At 39.9% G+C, this 14055-nt stretch overlaps 1 protein-coding gene across 3 annotated transcripts in view; it reads right to left on the reverse strand.

Moving 5' to 3' along the window:
• Positions 1–14055, reverse strand: part of kansl1l (KAT8 regulatory NSL complex subunit 1-like) — a 40238-nt gene that overhangs the window by 11099 nt on the left and 15084 nt on the right. For all 3 annotated transcript variants that reach the window (XM_022680066.2, XM_049484782.1, XM_049484783.1), the window contains 7 exons: positions 13869–14055; positions 12053–12188; positions 9128–9241; positions 2645–2833; positions 1760–1869; positions 1324–1445; positions 502–565 (listed from right to left, as the gene is read on the reverse strand). The exon at positions 13869–14055 is cut by the window's right edge and continues 9 nt beyond it. In XM_022680066.2, coding sequence (XP_022535787.2) covers positions 502–565; positions 1324–1445; positions 1760–1869; positions 2645–2833; positions 9128–9241; positions 12053–12188; positions 13869–14055 — 922 coding nt within the window. The remainder of the gene's footprint in view (positions 1–501; positions 566–1323; positions 1446–1759; positions 1870–2644; positions 2834–9127; positions 9242–12052; positions 12189–13868) is intronic.

Raw genomic sequence — 14055 nt, forward strand, 5'->3', positions numbered from 1 at the left:
GGTCGCCAGGACGGCTGACCCTTGGGAGGGGGGCTATGTGGCGGCTCTGGGTTGTGTGTGTGGCTGCCTGCAGGCATGTTTCTGTTCTCCTGTGTGCGAGGATGACAGGGGTGGGGCATCTCCCTTGGGAGGGGTTATGCAGAGAGGGTGGGCACCACTCTGGATCTGCCATCTGGGAAACACACAGCTGGGTTGGTGGCCTTTGGGCTGTTTAGCTCTGTGGGTGGTTGGTTTTAGCTCTCCTAGTCTTGTTAAAGACTGTAAGTGAGTGGCAAGCCGGTTCAATAAAGGAGCTGTTGAGCATTCAGCATGAGTCTCACGGGTCTTCCTTCCTCTTCCACGCCACAATATGATCACCACCCACGTCCTTCCCAACTCCACAAATCATCAAATTCAAAAGTTTTTGGATGGAGCTCCATCAATCACACCACACAATTGTATAATCCATTCTTTATTTAAATTATTTAGATCACATTTAGCTGTAAAAAGCATTGCCCCTACCTCATCTTCATCATCCTCTTCTCCTTTTTTTTCCACCAGAGGAACAATGTCAACTATCCTCCAACTGATTGAAGAAAGATGGGGAGGAGGGACAAAACATATAATTACAATTTTGCACATTAATTCTGACAGTGTTTTGTGCAAAAGCAAGATATGAAGCTATCAAGGTTTGATATACAGTACAGGGCAAAGGTTTGGACACACCTTCTCATTTAATGCTTTTTCTTTATCTTCATGACTATTTACATTGTAGATTCTCACTGAAGGCATCAAAACTATGAATGAACACATGTGGTGTTTTATGTACTTAACAAAATATTAGCTGAACCTCCACAGTCACCGGACCTGAACCCAATCCAGATGGTTTGGGGTGAGCTGAAGCACAGAGTGAAGAAGGCAAAGGAGCAACAAGTGCTAATAAACACCTCTGGGAACTCCTTCCTTCAAGACTGTTGGAAAACCATTTCAGGTGGCCACCTCTTGAAGCTCATTGAGAGAATGATGCAAAGAGTGTGCAAAGCAGTAATCAGAGCAAAGGGCGGCTATTTTGAAGTAACTAGAATATAAATATATATATATTTTTTTAGTTATTTACATAACCTTTTTTGTTAAGTACATAAAACTCCACATGTGTTCATTTATAGTTTTGATGCTTCAGTGAGAATCTACAATGTAAATAGTCATGAAAATAAAGAAAACGCATTGAAAAAGAGAAGGTGTGCCCAAAATTTTGGCCTACTATGTATGTTCCACTGCCATGTATGAACTTATGAAAACAAGAAGTACATTAAAACATTTGCATTAGTTAAAGAGCTTCTGTACCTGGGTGTGAGAATATCCTTATACTGAAGCTTCTCCACTTTAGTAGAAGCAGCCAGGGACATGGGGATGACTATGTTGTTTATGTTGTAGACGCTTTCTGCATTTCGCCTTCGCACAGAAAACTGGGAAAAACACAGAAAGTTCTTCTAGATCACAAACTAAACTACTTAACATGCTTTACTGTTTGATATACAGTAACTAAAGCTGTTGTATCTGTTAAAAACTTAACAAATAATGTGTATAATAATAGCACTATGATTATTTTCCATCAATTATATCAGATTTGTGATGACACACTGACAGCAAAAACTCTACATAACCTTTTATGTTTATAGTACAAGTAATATTACCAATTTATAGCAACATAATGTAAAGTTTGATGTTCGTTGGGCACCACAATATAAAGCCTAATAGAGGTAGTAATTGTGTGTGTAACCTGTGGTGTGGAGTTTCTCTGGTGTGTGTTAGAGCTGTTGGGTGTGACGGCCTCCTCTCCACTGTCCTCAGGGCTGGGATAGAGCGCTCCAGTTTGGGACAGACACACATCTGTAAAATACAGGTACATCTCAAAAAATTAGAATATCATTGAAAAGTTGCTTTATTTCAGTAATTCATTACAAAATGTAAAACCTCTGTTATATTCATGTATTACACACAGAGTGATCTATTTTAAGCATTTATTTCTTTAATTGTTGAAGATTATGGTTAACAGCCAATGGAAATGCAAAAGTCAGTGTCTCAGAACATTTGAATTAGAATATTATATAAGACCAATTGGTACTTTTGGAAGTGTGGGCAGTGTGTCAAGTCCTGCTGGAAAATGAAATCCACATTTCCATAAAAGTTGTCAGCAGAGGGAATGTTGTAAGTGAAGTGCTGTAAGATTTTGTGGGAAAACACAAAATCACCGATGTGCACTGACTTTAGACTTGATAAAATAAAACACAGTGCATCAACACCAGCAGATGACATGTCTCTTCAAACCATCACTGATCATCAGTAAAATTTACATTTCATTTAAATGAAATCAAGGGAGCAGAGTCTGGGGGAAGAGTGGAGAGACCTAAATCATTTTAGTGGACCTTGATATAATCTATTGTGTCTATTTGCATGTTAGATGAAATTCATCACTATTTAGCCTCTAATTTAGCCTTTAATTTCATTAAATTAAAAATGTTTTTTTTTTACCTGATAGTATAAAACAGTACTTATAATAAATCAATATGAGTTAAATCTTAGCTGTAATTACCTAAACTTTACTTTTTTAACTCAATGCTATGTATACATCAGCCAGCAGGGTGCAGTAAAGAGTCAGTCATACCTGTCTGTGTCTGATGGTGCCTTCTTTTCAGAACCCGTCTGGAAGTGGGTCTGGGAGTCCTGGGAGTGGGTCTGTTGGGTCTGGGAGTAGAACTGGGCGTGTCCTGGCTGGTACGAGTCCACCGGACCGGAGTGCTCTCTCTCCTGTGAGTGTGAGCGCGTCTGGCTGCTGGAAACCGGTGTGTACATCCTGTAACCCAGAAACTCTTTCTTTAGCAGGGTTTGGTTTAGTTTCACACAGGTATAAACCTAAACGCACCAAAATGCACACTAATAAACCGCGCAAGCACATCGTCTCCTCTGATTGGTCAGAGCTGTCTGGCGTGGGAGCAAAAAAACAGTAAAGGTAAGATTTTATAATAACTTTCATTAATATATTTTTAACTAATGATCAGTAGATGTGAACAAAGCAGTAGTTCATCAGAATTTGAATATTAACAAATGCTCACATATGGCACTTATTTATCAGCATAGATATTCATATTTATTTAAAAATATTAGCAAATCATTAGCTCATCAGAATTTGAACATTAATAAATCGCTAGTAAATGCGAATTTTATTGAATTTTATGTGAATGTTTATTTATCAATTGCAGTTCATGTTGCCAAGGCGCTCATTAGTATTTACATATGTGATAGCAACTTTTTATATTTTTTGAATGAACCGTTAAAAAATAACCGTTATTAATGATTAATTAATGGTATATTAATGAAAGTTATTATAAAGTGTTACCGAAGTAAATATAATGAGAAGATTATGTGCTCCAGCTGGTATATCTGCATCTATAGCAGTGTAAAGCTGCTTTATCACAGAATGCTAAAAAAAATTGCTGCAGTGCTAATAAACAAAGTGTTTTCAACGGCACGTGCAGCACAGGTCTATTAAACAGACAGAGTTTTGCAGCTGTAAGCAATGAACGCTGCACATTCCATGCTCTTAGTGTGTAAACAGCATGAAGCAGCACAGACAGCATTTGATCATAGCATTATTTTATTTGGTATAATATAATATATCAGATTAAACTGCACTTTATCAGCAGTTTAGTTCAATTAAAAAGAAGTATATTTGATAGTATATTTGTCGCAGATTGTGGAAGAAGTTGGGGTCAAATTTGGTGATGTAGTTAATTATATTTTTAAAAAATTAAATGTGTCACTGATTCCTAGTTAATTGTATACATTAAAGCTTTAACATTGACAGCACTAGTATTTTACAATCTGTTTATTTGTAAAGTAATTGCAAAAATTCATATCATTAAAATTCCACACTTTTGACTGGCAGTGTGTGTGTGTGTGTGGGTGTGTGTGTGTGTGTGTGGGCTGACAGAGGAGCAGGCTATTTGTTGGTAATATCTGCTCTGGCTCTGGAGGCTGCAGGGTGGAAGACACATGGTCTGAGAGCCTCAGATAAGCAGAGATTCTTTATTCTGGTTTGCACTTTCACAGACTACAAAACACTACTGACAGCCATGCTTTCACACACACACACACACACACACACACACACACACACACACACACACACACACAAAGACTTCAGCACAACAGAGGAAATATAAATCCTCAGCTGTGGGCAGGCAGTGTGTGTGTGTATCTGTTTGTTGTGAAAATTTATAAGTCTCAAAGAAATCGGAATGTTCCTTGCTTTTCTCCAAATACAGCTGACATTATGGGCCCTATCGTACACCATGTGCAAGGCGTGTCGCGGTGCTCATTGCTATCTTATACCCCGTTAACAGTTTATTTTCACGTCTTGTGCCTGCATCATCTGGAAGTGAGGTGTATTCAGGTAATCTTGTCGGTGGGAAATACAGGTGCACCACTGACTGATTAAAACCCTGACAATGTCCAATCCTATGTTAGCCATGCAGGAGCACACATGGACAAGCTGCAGTGCGCTAATCCAACTTTTACATCAACAGTAAACAGAATAAAGAATAAAATAATATTGTCTTTCTTTAAAATCACCTGCTGGTGCACTTTCACTGTGTGAACATGCAGGTCAGTATCCTCTGCTGAGACACACAAAAGTGCCGTGCTGATATGAACGCGCCAAAGTCAGAGCACACCTGGCTCTTAAAGGAAATGACAACTGGCACACTGATTGGTATTTTTTGCACCCTCACAATATAAAAGATACACTAACATGCCCAGGGACTGTAGAAAAGATGGACGCCGTGTTGCCGTTCACAGAGAAAGACTGTGGAGAGACAGCCTACTCATTTAAATAACCCCGCACCTGAGGGCTGCCTCCACAGAGCTCACACAGTCTATGGTCCCACCCATACAGTCATTGGTCCCACCCCGGCTAGGTGTACACACCAATAACCACACCTTTTTAAATAGAGCTGAATAACAGTTTAAAAAAACTAGTTCTGTGGGGATATAAAAATGTGGCAATATAAGCAGAGGTTACACTAGCTGCTGCTTTTAAATAAAGGAGGTAGAATTACAGTATATTAGAAAAAAACGTAATTGAAAGTTGTCTGTTTTGCCATTGAAACCTATGGGGATGGGTGGGGTTACACAACTTTCTGCAACCGAACAGCAGGGGGCGCCTGACCTGTGGTGGCTTCACTTTTGAGAGACGATGCTCTGTCCAGCTACACACAGTCTATGGACACGGACACGCCCTAAATCCATCTGCATTTGACTGGTGTGCAACGATCCCTAAAATATGGCCCTATATTGCTGGATCATAGGGCTGAACAAAAATTCAATATCAATATGTACACCAATCAAGCAAAACATTATGACCACCTCCTTGTTTCTTCACCCAATATTTTTTAAGCACTTTCCAGTTCCAGAAATTATGGATTTATTGTTGTTTTTACAGAACAACCAATATTCTTCACCACAGGTTTATTACCGGTATTAATTTGATTATAGCGCCACCATGTGGCGTAATAAAGCAGTAACTTTAGTAAAACAAATTGGGGGGTGGGCATTAGGGAGTGTAGAGCGCTAATGTCTCAATATTCTGCCCCACCCCCCACTAAACATTACTGAATATTTGTGGACAGACCTCAGAAACCTGTTGAATTCTCAGCGAGGTTGGAAAACGGTCATATAAATATTGACTTGACTTTCTTTGGTTTATGTTTTTGGTACAGAAAACCACACAAACATTCTAAGTGGCCTTGAGGGCAGGAGGTCTGAAGTGATTTAGCCTCCCCTGCAACATCAGAACGCCCTGCTCTTCCCTGAGTAAGGAAAGAATCTATAAATAAAAATGAGTCAGAATTTTCCCCCACAGTTCATTTTCTATTCAGTGTGTTGATTTTTATCTCATTTACTGACAGTAAATCAACAAAGCAGCATGAGGTATGATGTGTTTCTGCATGAGTCTGCAATTGTGAACTCTCTCCCTCTCTCTCTCTTTCTCTCTCTCTATCTCTGTGTCTCTCTCTTTTTCTTGGTCTTTCTCTCAATATTTAACATTTAAAGTAGCTAAAGCATTATGAAAATAACAACTCTCTTTTTTTCCTCTCTCTTCCTCTCTCCCATTCTCTTTTTCTCTCTCACTCTCCTGCCTTTAACTCTAGTTCTCTCTCTCACTATTTTTCTAATTCATTCTCTCTTACTCCCTTTATCTCTCTTGTGCCACATACTCTTTCTTTCTTTCTCTCTCTCTCTCTCTCTCTCACTATTTTTCTCACTCTTTCTCTCTTACTCTCTTCCTCTCTCTTGTGCCCTATGCTTGTTCTCTCTCTCACTATTTTCCCACTCAGTCTCTTATTCACTCTCTTCCTCTGTCTCTCTTGTGCCATATACTCACTCCTTCTCTCTCTCTCTCTCTCTCTCGCTATTTTTCTCACTCATTCTCTCTCCTTCCTTCTCTTGTGTCCCATACTCTCTCTGTTTTTCCCTCTCACTATTTTTCTCAATCATTCTCTCTCTCCCTCTATCTCTCTCATGTCCCATGCTCTTTCTCTCTTTCCCTCGGTCTATATATATATTTCACACTTTTTCTCTCTCTCCCTCTATCTCTCTTGTGCCCCATACTCTCTCTATATATATATTTTTATCACTCATTCTCTCTCTTTCTTTTTTGTGCCCCATACTCTTTCTCTCTTTCTCTCTCTTTCACTATTTTTCTCACTCATTCTCCCTCTCTCTGTCCCTCCCACCCACTACACAGCTTCTTCAGCCTGCTGCCATCAGGGAGAAGACTGCGGAGTCTCGGGTCTAGGACCAGCAGACTGCGAGACAGCCCCATCCATCAGGCTGTGAGGATGCTGAACTCTCTTCCTGCTCTACCCCCCATCCCAATCCTGACCCCACACCCTCCCACCAACACAGTACTGAAACTCTGCACTAGAACACACACAGTACTGTAACTTTTGTAAAAGGACCTGCACTACACACCCAATACCTGCACTACTGTTACGCTGCACTGTCATACACACTTTAATTCCCCAAGAACTGGGAACTTTAAGAACTTTACCAGCCTTAAGCTAGATACAACATTTGCACTACTGTTATACGGGTTCTATTTATATTGTCACTTGATCTTAATCACCATTAATATTGCACTATTATCTTCTGTCTCACAAATGTCTATTGTGTTTTTGTTGTATTGTACATATAGTGTCTCCCACTCATTTAGATTATATTTTTATTTCTTTTTATTTCTATTTATATATCTATTTCACCCCCACCACTACTGCACCTTGTTTTTGTCTCATGTATGTCTATTTGTGTCCCTGCTGCTGTATTGTACACATAGTGTCTCCCCTTTTTCTTTATTATCCATTATCTGTACTTGCTGTAAAATTGGGAAGGAGAGTAACGTAATTTCAATTCTATGTATGTCCTGTACATATGCAGCATTGACAATAAAACTACTTGACTTGACTTGACTTGACTTGATTTCTCATGCCCCACTCATTCTCTCTATCTCTCTCTCTCTCTCTATCTCTCTCTCTCTCTCTATCTCTCTTGTGCCCCATACTCACTCTCTCTATATATATATTTTGTGTCCCATACTCTTTCTCTCTCTCTTTCACTATTTTTCTCACTCATTCTCCCTCTCTCTGTCTATTTCTCATGCCCCACTTGTTCTCTCTCTTTCTCTTTCTCTCTCTCTCTCTCTCTCTCTCTCTGGATTAAGAACACTAGTGATTGGAAAGATCGTTAGACTCTATCAGAAATAGGCAGCAGAGCAAAGAGAAGCAGTGGGTGATTAATGAATAGAGTGGCTGAGTCAGTGAGTGAGTGTGTGTGTGTGTGTGTTTAAGAATGTGTGTGTGTGTGTGTGTGTGTGTGTTTGGGGGGGAGTAAGAAACTCCCCTGGTGCCAGGCCAAACAGAGCAGCTGCCAAATCAGCTCACTTACAGCTGGGCTGCATTAGGTTAGTGGCAGCGGGCAGCGGTTTATCTTGACCTTCGGAGCGTTTGCAGAGAAAGAGCATGTCTCTGGGGGGCTTTATCAAACTCAAACGCACTGATTCTCTCAGAAATCATGAGCGGATACGTTACGACAGCCTGTGCAGGGGTCATGTTTGTTAAGGGTAAGGTCTTTAGGTTTATTTCTATGTAATATTCTTACATAATGAACTGATTACAAAGCATTTACAAAGAGTTATCCCAACTTAATTTAGTCAACATTTAATTCTACATATTAGTTTAACAATAGGTCAAGAATAAATATTAAAATATGATTCACAAATGACAAAAAAAGCAACTGGGAGCTCTCTTCTAATGCTTAGACTCCTGGGTGGCCCTATGGTCTAACTGCTGCTTATTAATTGTTATGATATCATATGCTCCTAATGCTCTATTGTCAAATGCCTGCCAGTCTGAGGACGATATAAGTATGTGATGAAGGCGAATAGTATACCCGGTATATAATCAATTTTAATCATAATTGTTTAAAATAAAAGCTTATGTTTTTGAGGCTTAACTCAATATGCACTGTTAGCCAAACTGAAATGCAGAAGTTAAAATGTGAGTCTCAATCCTGACTCCACTGATCACATGATGCTGTGGGGTTCCCGCTCTCCAAGTTGCTAATTGGCTCCACCTGCCCTCCTTAGTGTATATACCCCTTAGTTTGCTCAGTTCTTTGAAACTAGCTAGTTTCATTGTTTTGTCTTCCACGTTACTCACCCTTTTTTGTAATACCATTTTTTATTGATTACATGTTGCCTACTGTTCTTGTATTTTTGAACCTCTCTTTTGCCTTCTCCCTTGTGTTTTTGTATTTACTGTGTATGACCCTGGTTTGCATGACAACTCTTTGGTATGTTCTTTACATTTGCTGTCATTTTATTCTGACCTTGCCTGTCCCTCACAACCCTTGTAAGCCTAATCGTTTTTTAATGTCTGTGCCTGGTATGGCCCGTGTGAGAGTTAGGAAACTTTGTATTGAGCTATTTTATCATTTTAGGTTAGCCTGACATTTTGTAGTGTTTAGCAGTAAGCTGGTACACTTAAGGCACTTAAAGCACTCTAGCAAATATAAGATCGGAGCTAATTCTTACTGAATGGGGAGTGGAGTGTATTCTCTGCAGTTGTAAAGCTGTAAATGGGATGGTCCTGTCGGAGCCAGTTCTCTCTAGCAAGGCCCATGTGGAGGTAGACGGATAAGAAGTTCTCTGTGGACAAAAAAAGCAACATTTACATGCTAAACAAAATATTAGAAAAATCATACATTTTAGCATTACTTCACTTGGCTGTTATGCTCAGGTGTGCTGATATAGTCAAACACAAAAAAAAATAACCTCTGTCTGTTACCCTGCGTTCACACTGGCAGGCGACAAGTAGCTTGTGCCACCGCACTCTGTCATGCACCACTTTTCACTATGATCAGGAGATCACTGGTTCGAATCCCGGTCATGCAGCTCGCCATCAGCTGCCGGAGCCCTGAGAAAGCACAGTTGGTTTTGCTCTCTCTGGGTAGGTACAGTAAATGGTGCTCTTTCTCTTCATCACTCCTAGGGTGATGTCGATCAGCACAAGGCATCTGTGAGCTGATGTATCAGAACTGAGTCGCTAATTCTGCATAAGCAGCAGGTGGAAAAGAGGTGGAGTCTGGTTTCACATGTGTCGGAGGAGACATGTGCTAGTCTTCACCCTCCTTGTGTTGAGGCATTACAAGATCGCTGCAATTGGTGTTGAATGTTGTTTCACCAAGTTGCGGCTACAAATCCCGCCCTTAAGTAAGTCGCCTGCCAGTGTGAACACTATAATAATACATAGTATAAAATCACATTAGATATATACTATGTTCTTATACTGTGTTTTTATACTATATCACTTTTCCTACAATTTGATTGAAACAATGACAACATACTGATTGAATTGTAATCAATCAATTGCATTTGAACTATTATACAGTTAATTTTTTAAGTGTAAATAAATTTTTAAATAGTAAAAAAAACCTTTTACATCAAACCAAACCTTTTTTTCTATGGGTTCTTTATGTTCACAGATCTCTTCTACAAACAAATCTACTAAACATTTTATGCATGTACTTATTTTGTCATCAAACTAGTGAATAAAGTTGCACTCTACAGTTCATTAGGTCCTATAATACAAAGACCTTTTGACAGTTTTAACTGTTTTGCTGAAACAGATCATCTGAATGAAGGAAACTCTTCTTAAATTCTTCTTAAATCCCTCTTACACAAGCCAACCCAGATGCTACAGATCATGTGGTGTATGAATCCACACCACAGCTAAAGCTCTAACGCATCTGCAGCACTAAAATTAGAACCCCAAACTGTAGTGTGTGGGAAGGGAGGACTGCAGATCTGCAGACACTGGAACCCCAGGCTCATTATTCCTGCAGTTCTGCTGCATGTTCCCACAGCTTAAACACTTTCTCACCATAGCAGGACCCGCCCACGGACCACTTTAACCAGGCACTGTCAGCATTAACCAATTAACCAAAGCCTGGTCCAATTTTCTATCAGAAATTATGTAGAATCGCTTCTTATCCAGAGCGACTTACAAGGTTATTCCTATTACAGAGGTGGACCAATGTAGTTTTAGGAGTCTTGCCCAAGGATTCTTATTGGTGTAGCACAGCATTCTGTCAACCAGAGCAGGAATTGAACCCCAGTCTTCGACATGATGTTTAGAAATGACAATAAACTCAAAAATGATAAGAAAAAAAGTATACTAGGATTGCAATGGTGGGAGGCTATTACTATGTAATAACAATCTCTGTAAATATAACAGTATATTGCATTTCACAGTTAATATTATATTAATGTTACGATCAAATTTAATGCTTTGCATTATAAATGTAGTAATCCTGAAACATCAGGGTGTAATAAAAGTCATGGAGAATAAGGGTAAAATTAGGGGGAGATAAAATATTATCACTTAATAATAGTTAAATAAATCAAACAATATTATAATTAGCTTTTTTCTACATAGGGATCAATATTTGTATTAATTCTAAACTGTTTTGTGTCCACTGAAACAATTAGTTAATTCAGAGAATAGAAAGAAATGCTGTCACAAGTGTTATAAACAATTAATTACTGTGGGTGATCCTGACCCTGACTGTACTTTTATCTCTCTCTCTCTCTCTCTCTCTCTCTCTCTCTCTTTCTCTCTCTCTCTCTCTCACACACACACGCTTATTTTAGCTTTCTGAATTGGGAAAGTTTGTGCATGTGCTTCTTTACAGGGTTAGATCAGGGTCAGTGTTTGGCTGTCGAAAGTTACCAAATGCAGCTGGCAACTATGCCAGCAGTAGTGAAAAATTACCCAGCTATGTTTCGCAACCTTACTGAAGCTTAGTGATTACCTGTTCGGCAAAAAATAGAATAGAATAGAGTTATTGCCGCTGAGAAAACAATGTTAAAAACAGTGTTAAAACAGTGAAAAGCCGACTTGAGGCAGGTGGGAACTGCAGATTGTTGCAGGAAGAGATTATAATCCTTAAATTTCAATCCTTTAAGTTCATATGTGATTTTTGTTTTCAAAGATGGGAGAAAATGTTTGAGATGTTTCCTCCTCTTGCGAATGTAAATCAAATATAAATGTAATTCAGTACATAACTCCAAGTATTTAATAACATATACACACAAATACATAATACACAATTACACAGTGCACAAGAATGTACAGTGCCTATAAAAGTATTCAAGTTTTTGTAAGTTTTTCACCTTTTATTGCTTTTATAAAAAAATAAGAATGTACAAACAAAAAAAAAACAGTATATCTAAAAGGGTTGTAAGGGTTAAAGTTGAACAAAAGGAGACAACAGATGCACCTGCAGAGTAAAGTAGGCCAGATGTCTCCATGTGCGTAACTACTCTACCATAGGCAGCCTTTTTCCACCCTCCCTCCCTTCTTCTCTTTCAGTCTGTTTTCATTAAATTTCCTCCTGCATTCTCTCTCTCTCTCTCTCTCACACACACTCTCTCACACACACACAGTCTCTGCCTTACCTGAGGAGAGGGGGAGCATGGGGTGAGCTCTGCTGGCAGTGATCTTAGCATTGTTAGAGCAGGCTGGGTCTGAGCACTCACTCACAGGATCACAGGATACACAGCTGGCACAGCGCAGGACTGACGGGACTGTTCCCTGAGGAACAAGAGAGAGAGAAACATCAGCATCAGACATCAGCTTTCATTCTCACAAAGTGCTGCCTGAGATAAATTACTGCACTTAAAATCCTTTACTTTTCCCCAAAATCGTCAGTATGCCTCAAAATCCGGTGTTCCTTATATATGAATTCTACCAGTCAGGTATTAAGGAGCAGTAAAGACACTCCAGTGAAGTACAGTTTAGTTCTCCAGCACCGAGGCTGGAGTAGCATTAGCATTAGCCACTATTTCCCCTTTTAGAGGTGAGTATTATTGGTCTGTAGCCTGCTTCTAACACCAGCTAGCACTGCTGGAGAAGCATTAGAATTACCAGCTAAGCACACTAGCTCTTTCGCTGTTTATAGGCGAGTATTATCAGCCTGTAGCCTGCTGCTAACCCCAGCTAGCACTGCTGGAGCAGCATTAGCATTACCCACTAACCACGCTCACTATTTCACTGTTCAGAGGTGAGTATTATTGGCCAATAGCTTGCTCCTAACCCGGGCTAGCACTGCTGGAGCAGCATTAGAATTACCCGTTGACCGCACTAGCTCTTTTGCTGTTCAGTGGTGAGAATTATCAGCTGTTGGCCTGCTCCTAACTGCTCCTGCTGGATCAGCATTAGCATTACCCCCCAACCACACTAAGCTCTAGCTCTTTCGCTGTTCAGAGGTTAGTATTATCTGCCTGTAGCCTGCTTCTAAGCCCAGCTAGCACTGCTGGAGTAGCATTACAATTACCCACTAACCACACTCACTATTTACCCGTTCAGAGGTGAGTATTATCGGCCAATAGCTTGCTTCTAAATCCGGCTAGCACTGCTGGAGCAGCATTAGCATTACCCGTTAACCACACTAGCTCTTTCGCTGTTTATAGGTGAGTATTAATGGCCTGTAGCCTGCTCCTAACCTCAGCTAGCACTGCTGGAACAGCATTAGCATTGCCCTCTAACCACGCTCACTATTTCCCCATTCAGAGGTGAGTATTATCGGCCAATAGCTTGCTTCTAAATCAGGCTAGCACTGCTGGATTAGCCTCTAATGCTAATGCTCCAGCCATAGTGTGGAGAAATTTGGAAAGCTAGGCTTACTGTAAATAAACGGAAGCACTTTACCTCATTAAGTGTTAGCTATTTCGCTGTTCAGAGGTGAGTATTATCGGCCTGTAGCCTGCTCCTAACCCCGGCTAGCACTGCTGGATTAGCATGAGACCCGCTAACGATTAGCCTCTAATGCTCATGTTCCGGTCTTAGTGCTGGAGAAATTCGGGAAGCTAAGCTTACTGAAAATAAACGTTTTTAGGAGAGAAATTTGTAACATCTAAACAGCACTCATTTGACTAATTTTTTTATTACAGTTTTGTTTACTAAGCTTAGCTTTACTTAACTTATTTAGCTACCACCACCTACACCTAATGGCAAAACCTGCTGAATTAGAAGTTATTTGTAGTGTCTCTTACAAGGCACGTTATGATCCAGTGCGCCTTATGTATAAAAATAATCCTGCAAATAGACTGGCCAAAAAATACAGTTCTTTTAACAGAAAAGGATGTGTGATGTAATTTTTAGGAGGTCTAACTGACTATTCATCCAATAACTGACAGATACTAACTATATCAACACTATATCATTATCTTTTAAGACACATTGATTGAAAGAGGAATAAAATGTTCGCCCAACCTGTCGCTCGATTGCTGATTGATCCATGGTGAAGAGGCGAGGCTTGTGATAGGTCAGTAGAGGACGTGTTCGTGCACACACACAAGTAGTGTCCACCTGGGGAGGGAACAGTCTCTGACGACACACTCGCCTCCTCTTCTGTCCTGCCTCTTCAAAATGTGAGGAACCAGCACTGAGGAACCGGTCT

This window comes from Astyanax mexicanus, chromosome 11, assembly GCF_023375975.1.
Source record: "Astyanax mexicanus isolate ESR-SI-001 chromosome 11, AstMex3_surface, whole genome shotgun sequence".
In the NCBI taxonomy this organism is placed as follows: Eukaryota; Metazoa; Chordata; class Actinopteri; order Characiformes; family Acestrorhamphidae; genus Astyanax; species Astyanax mexicanus.